Here is a 17,705-nt window from a genome sequence, read left to right on the forward strand (position 1 = left end):
ACGAACAGAAATCAATTTAACAATGACAGCAAAAAACGCACAACAAGTAATAATATAAATGAATAAATAGATCTTAAAGCGAGTAATGCTTAGATTGAATAAGAAAATCAAGCTTAAAAAGGAAAAAAAATATTTTGCTATTAAAGTATAAATGAAACTTAAAACGAACAGAAATTAAATAAATAATCAATGCGAATAAACATACAATATACATTAATGTAAATGAATAAATAAATATTAAAACGAGTGAAACTTAAATTGAATATGCAAATAAAGTTTCAATCGAGTAAAAATAACTACAAACAAGAGTTTGGGTATCGCCTCACTGCAGAAGCCTAAAACCCACTGCGTCATTGGCGCCTTACTGAAAACGAATTATATTACAAATGTTTTCTTTTGTACTTAATATTGATAATAAATGTTAAAATTACTGTAAAATTTGAACTGATGAGCTTTCAGCAATTAATATCATTATACATTATACAGTTTAATTTATTAGTTCTTTCCAAGATTGTTCAAGACAAATCTAGTTTCACTACAAACAAAATTTGGATACTGCCCCCTTCTTTTACTGTAAAAACCTAAAGCCTTTTGCGTCATTGGAGCTTCACTGAAAACGAATTACTCGTATATTACAAATTTATTCTTTTCCAGTTCTTACAGCATTGAAAATGAAAATAAAAATTACAGTAAAAAAAAACCTTGAACTGATGGATCTTTCAACAATTAATATCAATATATATCTAATATTCAATTTGATTTTGTTTATACTTTCCAAGACTGTTCAAGACTCATGTAGTTTTCAGTAAAGCACCAATGACGCAGCAGGCTCTAGGCTTCTGCTGTGAGATGATATACAGATTTTTGTCTGAAGTTATTTATATTAAATTCAACCTTGAGTTACATATTCAATTTAATTTTCACTCGTTTTAAGATTTATTTTTTAATTTCAATTAATGCATACTGTATGTTTTTTCTCACTTATTGTTTATTTAATTTCTTTTCGTTTTAAGTTTAGTTTATACTTTAATAGTAAAATATTTGTTTTCGTTTTAAGCTTGATTTTTTTATTCAGTCTAAGCATTACTCGTTTTAAGATCGATTTATTCATTTATATTATTACTTGTTGTGTGTTTTTTTCTATCATTGTTTATTTAATTTCTGTTCGTTTTGGGTTTCATTTATTCTTTAATAGTAATTTCTGGTCGTTTTGAGTTTTAATTTTAACAGTTAATTGTATCACCTTAGCTTAAGTTTAAAAAGTCCTTTACATTTCTTTGAAAAAATTATTTTTTGGAAAGTTTTTTTTAATTAATTTTTGATGGTAAAGAGAGAAGTATACTTGGTTCAATTTGCTATAAATTTTTTTTTTAGTACACATGGTAAAATTGGTATACATGGTATACAAGAGAAGTATACATGGTAAAATGTGCTGTCATGATGCTATATGATGGTAAAGAGAGAAGTATACTTGGTTCGATTTGCTATAAAATTATTGTTTAGTCTACATGGTAAAATTGGTATACATGGTATACAAGATAAGTATACATGATAAAATGTGCGGTTATGATTCTATATGATGGTAAAGAGAGAAGTATACTTGGTTCAGTTTGCTATAAAATTCGTTTTTAGTATACATGGTAAAATTGGTATACATGGTATATAAGAGAAGTATACATGGTAAAATGTGCTGTCATGATGCTATATGATGGTAAAGAGAGAAGTATACTTGGTTCAGTTTGCTATAAAATTCGTTTTTAGTATACATGGTAAAATTGGTATACATGGTATATAAGAGAAGTATACATGGTAAAATGTGCTATAAAATTTGTTAAATATGGTGGTGAAAGCAATGTCTAAAATTTTTGAAAAATCTTAAGATTTCATTAAAGCTTTATGGCCTTCACCATAGTAGTAAGTATATTAAATCATACATAGTTTAATAATAATAGCAATAATAGTACTAATAATAATAATAGCTTTGATGATAAGCTCTTGTAGTAAGAGCTACCACCAAAACTTATAACGAAATTAGTATGGTCGTTCAGGTACACACGCGGGAATCTTTTTTGGGGGAAGAGGGGGGGGAGAATGAATTGCAGATTCAAATGATCTATTAAGTAAGTAACACCAAATAATTAGACAGTTTTTGTGATATTGGGATGTCTAGGACTTGAACCCCCTTCCCCCTTTTGCGTACGTCCCTGTGTTTATTGCTAGGTTAATGCAATAATTAATTATAATAATATTAATTATGTTAATTTTAACACATATTAATTATGTACTAATTAATAATGTTATATAAGGTGCATTTTATTCATAGGGGTACGTTATTCCTGCAAAGCCAAATAATGCCTGTTCTCCAATTGAACCTCCTCCAAATAATACGAATCCATATGGTCACTGGATCGTCCTGATTCGTCGGTATAACTGCACTTTTGCTGATAAAGTGCGAAAAGCACAAGAAGCCGGATATGATGCAGCGATTATTCGTAATGTTAACTCTGATAACCTAGGTAAGTTATCCTCTTTATTTTGAGGTTATCCTCTTTATTGGCCCATAGTAACCAAAAATAAAAATTTTGAGGTTCATTTGGTCTTAAAATGGACGTTTAAGGGATTTTAAAGTGTTTCAATTGTTAAAGATTCTAATAATAATTATATTTCATTCTTAGCCCATTATAGATACAAAAATGGATTGGAATAATCCAATAAAAATAAATAAAAATATTATAAATGGCAATTTTGGGATTGGTATGTTATGGTGGTGGGGATCGCTGCAATCTAGTAAAGAAAAGGATTCAGCCCTTAGTAATCAAAAATAAAAATAAAACTATTCTTAAAACAACTTCTTAAAAAAAAGCTATCAAGTGAGAAATAATTGCCATTTGAAACTGGTCCAGGAATTTTAACTATGATTTCGATTAACCTAAATGGTAAAAGTTGATTGCGAAAACAAACTTACGGGAATTTCGAAAGATAACTTAGAAACTAGGGCCCTATCCAGGATTTGTTTTTTTTTTTCGGGGGATGTTTTACACAAAAATTGTTTTTCGAGAGAGGGACTACACAGGAAAAAACTTAAAAAACGCATGAAAAAATTGTTTATATCCATTTTGTTACGTTTTTACGAGTTAGACAAATATTTCGGGGGTGGGGGTTCAAACCCCTATCCCCCTGGGTACCCCTTCATTAGAAACCCTCGAAATTGGTGTCGGGTCGGAATGAAAATTACATCATTTGAATCGCAATTGTCGAGAAATCTATATAGAACATTTAAAGCCCCCCACCTGGAACAACAAGGAAAATCACTTTTTTCCATGGGTATCTAGTCAAGGATCATAAAATTTTAGAATTTAAGGTCAAAGGCATAATTCGGCCCTTACCCATGTCATTCCCTGCATTGGTATTGATCTTTAACCAATAGTTCTGGTTGTTGGTTTTCAACATTCTTTCCCCTGCATTCATGGCCATAGAACCTTACAAGAGGTGGTGTTTGATGTTGTATATCGTGCATATGTTTGTTGCTGATTATTTCAGTTGATTGCATGTGAATATCTGTCTCTCCAACTGCTAGTCACTGTTCTCTCCAACTCTCCATCTGTTACTCCAATCTCCAATCACAAGTTGATTGCATGTGAATATCTGTCTCTCCAACTGCTAGTCACTGTTCTCTCCAACTCTCCATCTGTCACTCCAATCTCCAATCACAAGTTGATTGCATGTGAATATCTGTTTCTCCAACTGTTAGTCACTGCTGTTACTCTCCATCACATCTCTCCAATCACAAGTTGAAAAACTTGTTTTTCAACTTGTTAAATTTTTTGCTGAGAAATTTTCCACGGGGAGAATTATCCCCGGGAAGGAATGTTTCCGGGGCGTGAACTTTTCAGGAGGAGTTTTGCACTAGAAGAATTTGCCAGAATTCCTGTATGAAATTCTTTTTATTCGTCTTACTTTCTCTTTGTCGACTCAATTTCACATGTGAAGATGTTAATGGTAATTTTCTGGGGTATATTTTCACCGAGATTGAATTGCCTACAGGGTCTTTCCGTGTAGAGGGAGCTGGACTTCCCAAGATTATTCAAAGAGTGACCAGAAATTAAATAAAAAAAAAATAAGTTTTTCAATCTCTCCCATCACTACAACTGTCAATATCTGTCTATATCCAACTGTTAAAGTCTTTCTCTGTAATAAAACTAATCCGTCAAACTCACCTTTCATACAATCAAGAATAAATAGGTATATTAGTAGGTAAGAGTTTTATTCGTAAAAGTGACATTCTTACTATGTATGAACAATGTTGCCTTTCGTGGTAATAATGCATTAATTGTTTTACTTTTTTATGGGATATAGTCTGTATTTATCCTGACATGTAGAATTTTTCTATGATAATTAACGTGTTATCAGTGAAGAAGACGAATTTAATTCCCGTTTTGTATATTATACTTTTTTGGGTGAATTTGATGCATTTTGAGCTATTTTAAACGTTTTTTATTTGCCACAAATATTATAGGGGGAGGGCCCTCAACATACCTAAAGAAAAACATCGAAAGAAGACTAACATTGCCTGGGGCGAATTTCAAAATGAATCGAACTCTTCGGGATTAAATTTAAGGTAGGAAAGTTGATCTAAGAGGGGCTAAAAATAGACCCTAAAGTGGGACATGGTATAGATATCAACAGTTGGTGGGGTTTAGAATCTTATGAGTAAATACAGTTAATACTTATTTATAATTTATAATTGACAGTTGTGAAACGTTGTTTAAAACAGTCCTCTAGATCTCCTGTAAGTTTTCATTAAACATGTGACAGGAACCTTTAAGGTGTCGTCCTTTATATCATATTTGAAAATCTCATGTAAGTAAAAAAAAAAAGTTTCTTCCAGCCCATATTTCTAAATGTAATGATTTTTAATCCCCTCCTATGTCATTCTTCTGATTTACCTGTTTCACTTTGATTTTGAAGAATTCAACTACCCCCCTCCCCTTCTTAAGTAAACGCCGGTATGTATGCCTGGTGTTATTTTCACCGCAGTAGAACTCATTTAATTAGATGCCCAAGTTTTGCATCAAGACACTGTGGATGACAAAATCTTGGAAAGCTGTTGAGGTGGATGAATAAAACCTTCAGGAATAAATGGCGCCAATTAGGGGGAGAACATTTGTCCTATTTTAGATAAATAAAAAAACAAGTTTTTTTTAACTCAAAGTAAGGTGCTACATTAAAACTTAAAACGAACAGAAATTATTCCGTTTATGAAAGGGGCTGTCCTCTCTTCAGCGCCTCGCTCTTTACGCTAAAGTTTCTATTGTTTTAAAAAATAGCGTCGTGAGAAAGAGTCTAACTTTTAAAGTTTATTATCTAATTATGACAGTTTTATAGACTTTGTAGAATTTTAATGCCTCTCAAGGTTTCAAACCTGACAAAACGACCCTGAGTGATAATTATATTCTAATTAATTTAATTACATTTTTGTCATAATTCTGCTTAATGACATTTTGCTTGGTTTTTAATCTTAAATTAAAGTTAAATGACATTCTGATAATAACATTACTTTTTCCAAGGGTTGAATGGTAATAGAACAGCCTAATAAAGATGTAGTAATGTATTAGTGAAAAAAAAAAATGTATTTTGTGCATATAATGTTTTGTTTATTTTTTAAAGTTTGCCGCTAATATTCTCACCCAAATTTTTGTTTTAGACCCAATGGCTGGGCCCCGAGACGATGATGATATATCAATACCGTCTGTTTTCATTGGCGAACGGGATGGACTGGAAATTGAAGACCGATTTATTTATAACAAAGGGTAAGATCAGTATTTTTACTAAGAAGTTCCTCTGGATCCAAATTAAAGCTATGGAGGGGGGGGGGAGTAAATTGTTAATGAACATATCTGAAGACACTCTCAGGAGGTGAAAGTTACAAGTTGATGTCTCAGGAGAGGAACCCCCTCAATTCAAGACTGTTCCGAAGGATCTCTACCTGAGGAAAATGGACAAATATTTGGAGAAGTATAGATGCATAATGTATACTTCTATTTTTGCCTTCTACATAGGTGTAAACAGGTTTCAAACTTAGAGGGAGGGAGGGGGGGCTATAAAAATTAAAAATACATTTCTAGGTCAATAGTTTCGTTTGTCCAGGGAGTCTTTCGGAGACTAAAGGTAGTCTTAGGAAGACTCCCTCACAGCTGTATATGTTTTAAGTTCAATCATAATTTTAAGTTTTAAGTTCAGTTTTAAGATCAATTTTTACAGTGAATGAAATTTGTAAGTAGCCTACAGTGAATTACAATTTTAAGACTGTTTAAAAACGCATGATTAATAAATTAGTCGAGTGACGTCGTGCTATTCTTGAGAAATAGGGCTGTGCTTAAGTTTAAAACAGATGTTTCCTTCAACATACATGCCCTCTGTTTGATGAGGATCTCCATTGCCGCATTGCTTCTCTTCTGTATATAAAAATAATGAAATTTCAGACTGAAGGTTCCTGGCCATCTCCCAATAAACCATCTCTAAGAGTACGGAAAGGGTTTGATGTAGGTCAAAGTACGTGTTTCGCAATGGTGCGTATTTTCCTTCCTTAATTGATGTGCCCCTTGAACTGATACCCCCCTTGAACTGAACGAACGTTAGTTACTCATCAATGAACAGTGCTTAAGAAAAATCTTTATCAATGAACCTATAAGCAGGAAAAAAAAATCTGTATTCCACGACTAGTTATTATTTGACCTTGCTGCTGGAATATTTCCAGAATAATCTTTTAGCCAATATTGTTTTTACCTTCTTTACTTACTAAGACTGAAGATAGTTCTTCAAGGGCATACCCTATACGGTACTTAAGACCCACCTACTTCCGAGTCACTCTACCCAAGTATCAAACAGTTCGTGTTAACTAACTGTAAGTAAGAAGCGACCCGGCTCAATGGTAACCGAAACTCTAAAAACCAGAATTTTGATACCAATACATACATCAAAAGAATCAGATTTTAATTTTGATTTCAAATATATAAGTTTCATCAAGTTTAATCTTACCCATCAAAAGTTACGTGCCTGAGAAAATTTGGCTGATTTTTGAAAAAAGGGGGAAAGACCCCTAAAAGCTATAAAACCTTAATGAAAATCACACCATCATATTCAGCGTATCAGAGAACCCTACTGTAGAGGTTTCAAGCTCCTATCTACAATAAGGTGGAATTTTGCATTTTTTGCCAGAAGAAAGATCACGGGTGCGTGTTTATTTGTTTGTTTGTTTTTGTTTTTTTTTTCCCCAGGGGTAATCGTATTGACCCAGTGGTGCTAGAATATCGTAAGAGGGCTCATTGGAACGGAAATTAAAAGTTCTAGTGCCCTTTTTAAGTGACCAAAAAAAAATGGAGGGCAACTAGGCCCCCTCCCACGCTCATTTTTTTCTCAAAGTCACCCAATTAAAATTTTGAGATAGCCATTTTGTTTAGCATAGTCGAAAATCTAATAAATATGCCTTTTACGATGACTTAAGCCCCCACAGCTCCCAGGGGAAGGGCTGCAAGTTATGAACTTTGCCCATTGCTTGCATATTGTATTGGTTATTGGGAAGTATACAGACATTTTCAGGAAGAATTTTTTTGGTGGGGGGGGGAGGGGGCTGTAGGAGGGGGTTACTCGGGATAATCTTTCCGTGGAGGATGTTTCTTTGGGGTAAGGGACATTTCTATGAAGGGGGGGCCGGATTTCCAAGCATTATTTAAAAAACGATCAGAAATTAAATTTAAAAAAACAAGTTTTTTCAACTGAAAGTAAGAAGCAACATTAGAACTTAAAACGAACAGAAATTATTACTTATATGAGGGGGTTCTCCCCCAAGTCAATACCTCGCTCTTTACGCTACAGTCTTTTTTAGTGCTTTCAAAAGAGCTATCTATTCTAATTAAACGGCCTTTGTGATTCAGGGGTTTGTGAATTAAAAAAAAATTTAACTTTTAACGTAAAGAGCGTGGTATTGACTAAGGGGAGAACCCATCATATACGTAATAACATACGTAATAAAAAAAAACAATAAAAAAAAAACAAGCGATACGGCTCAATAGTAAGCGAAACTTTTAAAAACGGAACTTTGATGTCAATAAATGTATCAAAACAATGGGCTTATAATGCTGATTCTAAATATATAAATTTTATTAAGTTTAGTATTACTCATCAAAGGCTACAGGCCTGAGAAAATTTACCTGATTTTTTAAAGAGGGGGGAAACATCCCCTAAAAGTGAAAAAATTTTAATGAAAATCACTGTCAGATTCAGCGTATCAGAAAACCCTATAACATAGGTTTCAAGCTCATATCTGCAAAAATCTGCAACTTTGTATTTTTTTCCAGAAGAAAAATATACGAATATAGAAGTTCGTTAGGTAAGTTAATTTGTAAGTTACGTCATAACCAAATTTAGAGACACCCATTTAGCAAAAGAAAAGTAAAATTTTTATGCAAATTTTGTTTACTTATTAAATTACTGTTAGCAAAAATAAAAGATTAATTAAATAAAAAACGATAATAAATTAAATAAAAAAAAACAATTTTTTTAAACTGAAAGTATGTAGCGAAATTAAAAATTAAAACGAACAGAAATTATTCCGTATATGAAAGGGGCTGTCCCCTCCTCAACGCCTCGCTCTTTACGCTAAAGTTTGACTTTGTCTCATAACTTTATTTTTTAAAACAATAAAAAACTTTAGCGTAAAGAGCGAAGCGTTTCGAACAGAAATTATATATAATTGAAAAAGATATATGCATTAAGTTATGCTAAAACTTAAAACATTAAAACTTAAAACGAACAGAAATTATTTCGTATATGAAAGGGGATGTCCCCTCCTCAACGCCTCGCTCTTTACGCTAAAGTTTTTTATTGTTTTAAAAAATAAAGTTATGAGGCAGAGTCAAACTTTAGCGTAAAGAGCGAGGCGTTGAGGAGGGGACAGCTCCTTTCATATACGGAATAATTTCTGTTCGTTTTAAGTTTTAATGTCGCTCCTTACTCTCAGTTTAAAAAACTTGTTTTATTTATTTAATCATAATCATAAGGATATCATCAAATACGTACTCTACAGCGTGTTTCCTGGAATTTTTTTTTTAGTTAATTTTTGGGCTACTGACAGCGGTGATGGAGAAGAATAAATTGTTATATTCTAACATAAAAATTGACCCCTGTGTTGCATTCTGAAGACCTTAGTTGCATAGCACATACCCTCCCCTAAATACCCATCTACTTCCGAGGCACTCTGCTCAAACTATTATGAAATATATGTGTTCTCTTCTACGTGTTGGCTTGAGGTTTTATGGTTAATTTTTCAATTCTTAGCAGTGGTTACATATCTGAAAATTCAAACTGTCCTAAATACTGAACTTCCAGCTACTTCCGAGCAACTCTGTCCTAGTGTTAGGCGAGTATTAAGACATACTTTCTGTGCCAATTGTTGGCTAGAACATTTTAAAGTTGGTTTCCAACTTTTTAACAGTAAAGATGGTTAAAAAGGGGATTAGGGCTGTTAAATTTTTCTATGTCAATAAATATGAGTTGGTCAGAGTTAACCCGACTGTGTAACTCTGCTTGTCCCAACTGTTTCTAGCTCTTAACAACGCCCGATGAGGTCATTGAAAATAAGATATCATGTCATTAAGCTCAGAACTATCAATAGTAACCTAGAGTTAGCTATCAAAAGCCACAAAAGCTAGTGATGAAACATACAGTGCTTTTTTGGGGGGGGGGGGTAATATTTTAAGTAACTGTTAATAAAAATTGCCTATAGAAATTAACTTAATTGGATAGGTTACTTAGAGTTTTCGACATTCCGATCTTGGGTTATTAAGTTCAGAACAAAAGTAGCCTAAAATTAACCATCAAACCTGCCTAAGGTGTTGACAAAACATACGCAACCGATCATGAGGTAAAAATTACGAAAAATCATTAGTGGAAATACGCTCCTCGATCTAGATGTCGAGTTCAGAACGATCGAGAGTAATTCGGAGTTTGGTCATTTTTTAATGTATTTATTCACGGAGCGTCAAATTTAAAAGGAGTTTAAGTAAAGAAGAATAAGTGTGGATATTTTTACATGTGATAAATGATCCCGGATGGCCTTCAAACATTAGAGTTATTATCCTGTATATATAGGATTAACGATACATCGTGACTACTAAGGTCCTTGCGTCGATTCTGCAGTGGTTGGCTACAGCTGAGTTCGAGCTCGGGGGCCCGTGTTATTAAACTCAGATTATATTGTGCAATCGAATAGAGTCTCCGATAACAATCAAACTGGAAAGCGATCAGCCTTTAAGAGTACTTTACGCAAAATGAAATTCTGAAATGCCATTTAGACTTGTGTTTTTATTCAGTTACCCTTTCACCGTTACTAGGAAAGGGTCGTCCAATTTTAGTTTGGTGTTTTTATTTTAAGGTTTGGTTTTTATATCTTTATCAGTTTTATTATGCACTGAGGACGGTCAAGCGGAGGTCTTGACCGAAATATTTGCATAATTTTTCAATTTTTTCACTGGCTGTTAATTGTCCTCGTTTCCTTTCTTCGCGATTTTTTGTTTATCATGATTAGCCAGTGTGGTCTCAGAAATTATTTATATATATATATATATATATATATATATATATATATATATATATATATATATATATATATATATATATATATATATATATATATATATATATATATATATATATATATATATATATATATATATATATATATATATATATATATATATATATATATATATATATATATATATATATATATATATATATATATATATATAAACAAGTACATCAAATATTCAGTTTAATTTATTACCTCTTTCTAAAGTTGTTCAAGATGAATATACTTTCACTACAAACAAGAGTTTGGATACTGCCCCCTTAACTGTAAGTAAAAACCTAAAGCCTACTGCGTCATTGGCACTTAACTGAAAACGAATTATATTGCAAATATTTTTTTTTCCAGTTCTTACAGCATTGAAAATAAAAATAAAATTACAGTGAAATAAATTCTTGGACTGATGGATCTTTCAACCATTAATATCATTATATACCAAATATTTAATTTGATGTTGTTTATACTTTCCAAGACTGTTCAAGACGCATATAGTTTTCAGTAAAGCGCCAGTGCCGCAGTAGGTTTTAGACTTTTACAGTGAGAGAAGGAGACGATGCCCAAACTCTTTTTTGTAGTGATTTTTGTCCGTTTCAAGCTTGATTTGCATATTCAGTTTCAGTTTCATTCGTTTTAAAATTTATTTATTCATTTACATTAATATATATTGTATGTTTCTTTGCATTGATTATTTAATTAATTTCTGTTCGTTTTAAGTTTCATTTATACATCAATAGCAAAATATTTTTTTTTCCGTTTTAAGCTTGATTTTCAAGCATTACTCGTTTTAAGATCTATTTATTCATTTATATTATTACTTGTTATATGTTTTTGCTATGATTGTTTATTTGAGTTCTGTTCGTTTTGTGTTTCATTTATTCTTTAATGGTAATTTATGGTTGTTTTGAGTTTGAATTTTAACAGGTATTTGTATCTCCTGAGCTTAAGTTTAAAATGGCCTTTACTTTTCTTTGAAAAACTTATTTTTCGGAAAGGTTTTTTTTTTTTTATTATGTTTGTTCATTTTTGATTGCAAAAAGTTTCAAGTTTTTGAAAAATTCCTTATTTCAAATTCAAACTTAAAAAAAAGCAAATGTTCATCAAAGTATCAAAACTGATATCAAACTAACAATATCAAAGGGAAAAAATGGGTTTGTGTCAACCTCGGAGTTTTTATTATCTGGTGTTTTGAACTATTTTTAACAATATGGCTATCTCAAAATTTGTATCGGATAGGTTTGGGGAAAAGGGCGAGGGGGGGGGGGGCTAATTTCTCTTCGGTCTCTTTTGACTCTTTAAAAGTGAACTAGAACTTTCTATTTTCAATCAAATGCGCCCTCTCTGAAGTCTATACGAGCATCCCTTCTAAGAACTACATATATCCCCAGAGTATAACTTACAACGCCTGTCCCTGGGCCCTGGGGGGTTGTGTAGACCCCAGAGTTTTAATATCTGCTGGTTGAACTATTTTTAACAAAATAGTCACCTCAAATTTTTATCGGATCGGTTTATCTATCCGATAAACCCAAAGGCATGGAGGGCGGGAGGGGCTAGTTGCCCTCCGATCTTTTTTTAATCTGAGAAAATGAACTAGAAGTTTTATTTTTCATACAAATGAGCCCTCTCTGAAGTTTATACGAGCATACCTTTCCTAAGAACCATATACGGCCCCAGGACATAGATTACATTGCCTGCCCCCGGGCTCTGGGGGGTTGTGTTGACACAAAAGTTTTTCTTATCTGAACTTTGAAATATTAAAAAAAATTGTTATCTAAAAATTTGTATGGGATGTGTTTGGAGAAAAAATGGCGGGGGGGGGGGGGGGGGAAAGGGGCCCTCCGATCTCTTTTGACTCTTTAAAAGTGAACTAGAACTTTCTATTTTTAATAAAATGAGCCCTCTCTGAAGTTTATACGAGCATCCCTTCTATAAGAACTACATATATCCCCAGAGTATAACTTACAACGCCTGTCCCTGGTCCCTGGTGGGTTGTGTCGACCCCAGAGTTTTAATATCTAATGTTTGAACTATATTTAACAAAATGGTCACCTCAAATTTTTATTGGATGGGTTTATCCATTCGATAAACCCAAAGGCGTGGAGAGCAGGAGGGGCTGGTTGCCCCCGATCTTTTTTTACTCTGAGAAAACGAACTAGAACTTTTAATTTTCATTCAAATGAACCCTCTCTGAAGTTTATACGAGCATCCCTTTCATAAGGACGATATACGGTCCCAGGACACAGCTTACAATGCCTGCTCCCAGGCCCTTGCGGTTTTTGTCGACACCAGGCTTTTTGTTATCTGGCCTTTGGATTATTTAAAAAAAATGGCTTTCTCAAAATTTTATCTGATGGGTTTGGAGAAAAAAGGACGTGGGGGGGGGGCTAGGGGCCCCCAATCTCTTTTGACTCTTAAAAATTTAACTAGAATTTCAATTTTCTTTCAAATCAGCCCTCTCTGAAGTTTATACGAGCATCCCTTCCATAAGAACCATATATGCCTCCAGGCCATAGCTTGTGACGCCTGCCACTGGGCCCTGGGTGGTTGTGTCGACACCGGAGTTTTTTTTATATCTGACCTTTGAACTATTTTTAACAAAATGGCTATCTCAAAATTTTTATCGGATGCATTTGGGGGAAAATACGTGGGGGGGGGGGGGGGGTATAGTTGCCTTCTAATCTTTTTTACTCTTAAAAACTGAACTAGAACTTTCAATTTCAAATGAAATGAGCCCTCTTTGCAGTTCATACGACCATCCCTTCCACAGCAGCTGTATATGCCCCCCAGGCATAACTAACAACGCCTACCCTAGGTCCTGAAGGATTATGTCGACCCCGGAGTTTTCGTTATATAAGCTTTGAACCATTTGGAAAAAATAGAGCATGGACAGGGGGGGGGGCTAATTGCTCACCGATCTCTTTTGACTCTTAAAAAGTGAACTATAACTTTAAATTTCCAATCAAATGAGCCCTCTCCGAAGTTTTTTTTAGCATACCTTCCATAAGAACCATATATGCCGCAGAGCAGTAGTTACAACGCCGGCCCCGGGCCCTGGGAGTTTGCGTCGACGCAGGAGTTTTTCTTATCTGACCTTTGAACTATTGTTTATGGCCATTTTTGTTATATGATCATTGAACTATTTTTTAAGAAAATGGCTACCTCAAATTTTTTATCAGATGTATTTGGGGAAAAGGGCCTGGGGGGGGGGGGGGGCAAGTTGCCCTCCGGTCACTTTTGACTCTGAAAAAGGGCACTAGAACTATCCATTTCCAATCGAATAAGCCCCCTTTGAAGTTTATACGACGATCCCTTCTATATGAAGTGCCTCTGGGGAAAAAATAAATGGAGTGTGGGGGGAGGGGCTAGCTGCCTTTCGATCCCTTTTGACTCTGAAAAAGTGAATTAAAACTTTTAATTTCCAATCAAATGAGCCCTCTATGAAGTTTACACGAGCATTCCTTCCATAACAACCGTATATGCCCCCAGGGCATAGCTTACAACATCTACTCTTATGCCCTGGGGGGCTGTTTCGTCATCGGAGTTTTTATTATCTGATAGTCAAACTATTTTTGTCAAATTCCATGCCTCAAACTATTTTGTCTTACTCATTTGGATTTTGGAGGGGGGGGGGCGGTAGTTGCCCTCTGATCTCTTTTGACTCTCAAAAACTTAACTAGAACTTTCAATTTCCAATCAACTGAGCTCTCTCTGAAGTTTATACGAGCATCCTTTTCTTAAGTACCATACACACCCCCGGACAACACTCAAAGCACCTATCCCCGGGCCCGGGGGGGTTGTGTTGACACCGGAGTTTTAGTTATCTAATTTTTGGACAATTTAAAAAAAAACTGGCTATCACTAAATTTGCAGCGGATTGGTTTGGGGAAAAAAGGGCGTGGAGGGGGGCTATTTACCCTTAAATCTCTTGACCCCTCAAAAGTGAACTAGAACTTTCAATTTCCAATCAAATTAGCCTTCTGTGAAGTTTATACAAACATTCCTTTCATAAGAACCATATATGCCTTTAGGGAATAACTTAGAACGCCTTCCCTTGGGCCCTGGGGGGTAGTATTGACACCGGAGTTTTTCTAATCCGACATTTGAACTATTTTTAACAAGATGTCTACCTTAAAATTTCCATCAGATGGGTTTGGAAAAAGAAGGCGTGGGGGGGCTATTGGCCCCCATATCTCTTTTGAATATTAAAAATTGAGCTTGAACTTTCAATTTCCAATCAAATGAGCCTTCTTTTAATTTTGTACAAACACTACTTCTATAAGAATCATTTTTGCCCCCAGGGTATAACTTACAATGTCTGCCCCTGGGCCCTGGGGGATTCTGATGACACCCGAGTTTCTGTTAGCTGACTCTTGAAGAATTATCAACTTAATGGCTGTCTCAAAATTTTTATCGGATGCATTTGGGGAAAAGGGGGCATGGGGGACGGGGCTAGTTTCCCTCCCATCTCTTTTGACTGTTAAAAACTGAACTAGAACTTTCAATTTCTTATCAAATGAGCCCTCTCTGAAGTTTTTACGAGCATTCCTTCCATAAGAACCATGTATTCCCCCAGGGCATAACTTACAACGCCTGCCCTCGGGCCCTGGGGGGCTGTCTCGACCCCTGAGTTTTCTTTGTGTGTCGACGCCTTTGGGGGATTAGAAGAATGTATTCATTCTGTGATTAATTAATAACGAATAAATCTTATCTTAATCTTAAAAAATTTTAATCAAAGTTCTTATTGGATTGGTTTGAGAAAAAAAGGGCTAGGTGCCCTCAAATCTCTTTTGACTCTTAAAAAGTGAACTAGAACTTTCAATTTCCAATCAAATAAACCCTCTGTGTAGTTCAAACGAGTATTTCTTCCTTCAGAACCATATATGCCCCCAGGACATTACTTAAAACGCCTGCCCCCGGGCCCTGGGGGGCTGTGTCGACACCAGAGTTTTGCTATATGATCTTTGAGTTATTTTTAACAAAATAGTTATCTCAAAGTGTGTTTCGGATGCATTTGCATCCGGAAATTTTGAAAATTTGCGGAAAATTTTGATTGGATGTGTTTGGGGAAAAGGTGGGTGTGGAAGGGGTGTTAGTTGCATTCCAAACACATTTGACTATTAAAAAAGGCACTAGCCATTTAAATTTCCAATCGAATGTGCCCTTTTTGAAGTTTCTACGACAACGCTTTCTATAAAAACCTAATATGCCCCCAGGGCATAACTTACAACCCTTGCCCTGAGGGCTGGGGGGGGTTGTTATCCTCAAAGACCTAATTTTCAGAATTTTCAACCACGTTGAACAAAATGGCTATCTTAAAATTTTTATTGGATGTGTTTGGGGAAAAGGTGGGCGTGAGAGAGGGTTTAGTTTCCCTCCAATCTCTTTCGACTATTAAAAAGGGCACTAGCCTTTTGAATTTCCAATCGAATGAGTCCTTTTTGAAATTTCTACGACAAAGCATCCTATATTAACCTAATGTGCCCCCAGAGCATAACTTATAACCCGTACTGTGAGGGCTGTGAGGGGAGTGTCCTCCTCAAAAACATAATTTCTATGATGAAATCAACTACGTAGAACAAAATAGCTATCTCAAAATTTTGATTGGATATGTTTGGGGAAATGGGGGGCCTTGGAAGGGTTGTTAGTTGCCTTCTAATCACTTTTGACCCTTAAAAATGGCACTAGAACTCTCGACTTCCAATCGAATGAACCCCCATTGAAGTTTATACGACGACCCCTTCCATATGAAGTGCCTCTGGAAAAAATAATAATAATGATAATAAATAATAAAAGATTGGAGCCGTATGGCCTTTACTATAGGCAACGCTATAGTGTTGCCTCTGATGGGTATTTGGATGTCAGCCTTTTCCTTATCTCTGTCAGCCTTTTCCTTATCTATCACTTTTGACTATTAAAAAGGGCACAAACCATTTAAATATAATAAATTATACTTAGAATTCAAAATTTTATGACTATTCTTCGGGAAACTAGTCGTTCTTCCTTAAATTGTTGCTTGATTTGAAATTCTTTATTTTCTGTCCTGTGCTTCTTTCACTTTAAACAGAACTAAAGAGCTGTACCTCTTTCACTTAAGTTCTTAAAGTAGAGCTAAAGCTCCTTATGTTCGATTCCCAGGCATCTTGCTTGTTGAAAGTATTTCATTTGAATGCCATGTTGACATGATCAAGATGAAAGTCTCCATGAGTCTTGGAATTCTTGGAAAGCTAAAACCCATATTTTCAGGTTGTATTCGTAGGATCCTTTTCTACAGCCTAGTTCAGTCTTATGCTTCGTACTCTCCTTTTATTTGTATTTCAACCTTTCTCTCGTCGTTAGAGCCATTTTCGAAACTTTATGATAAAACAAGGACTATTATTCGAGAAACTAATTGATGAAAATGAAGCAAGGGCTTCATTTAAGCCCTTGCTTGATTTGAATTATCTTTCTTTTCTGGTGTGTGGTTCTCTCACTTTTCTATAATTGCATGACAGCCTTACTGCTGCCTAGTTAATAATATTTTTTGTTATTATTGATCAATCGAATAATCATCTCTGTACTTCCAGCAACTTTTAGATTCTTCATCCTCCATCCTTTCGGTCTGACTCCAATACTCCGATCACATGATCTGGAACATGCTCCCCAAGTCTTCAGGAAGCCGCCACTCGTATGGTATCTTCTCAAAGAATGTTACAGAATTTCTAATTAATAATAGTTTTTTTTTTCTGGCTTTATCTGGGGTCGATGTTTCTAAATTGGGTTTGAATGTTGGATTTGGATGTTGCGAATTGGGTTTGCGAAGTGATGCTCCGTTGCTTGCACCGTTGCCTAACTTATGACAGAAAATTTTTGAAGTGGGCGTTTGGATTTTCTTTTTCCATATTTTTCTCTATCTCCCCTGTTCTCTAGTGGCTATGTAGCCTTATGGGGAGACTAATTTGATGTTGCTTATTGTTGATGTAGATTCATTGCTAAATAAATGACATCAGAACAAACAGGGTCGTTTATTGATGGGCAATTATAGCACTTGCCCTCGCCTCTCCAATAACATAGTATTGATTGAAAC

At 34.8% G+C, this 17,705-nt stretch overlaps 1 protein-coding gene across 1 annotated transcript in view; it reads left to right on the top strand.

The window, feature by feature from the left end:
* Positions 1-17,705, top strand: part of gzl (godzilla E3 ubiquitin protein ligase) — a 101,731-nt gene that overhangs the window by 49,229 nt on the left and 34,797 nt on the right. The window contains exons 3-4 of the mRNA XM_089104679.1: positions 2,324-2,516; positions 5,705-5,810. Of these exons, the coding sequence (XP_088960805.1) occupies positions 2,324-2,516; positions 5,705-5,810 (299 nt within the window). The remainder of the gene's footprint in view (positions 1-2,323; positions 2,517-5,704; positions 5,811-17,705) is intronic.

The sequence above is a fragment of the Artemia sp. Qi Xiang Cuo genome, chromosome 18 (genome assembly GCF_049724085.1).
Source record: "Artemia sp. Qi Xiang Cuo chromosome 18, ASM4972408v1, whole genome shotgun sequence".
Taxonomy (NCBI): domain Eukaryota; kingdom Metazoa; phylum Arthropoda; class Branchiopoda; order Anostraca; family Artemiidae; genus Artemia; species Artemia sp. Qi Xiang Cuo.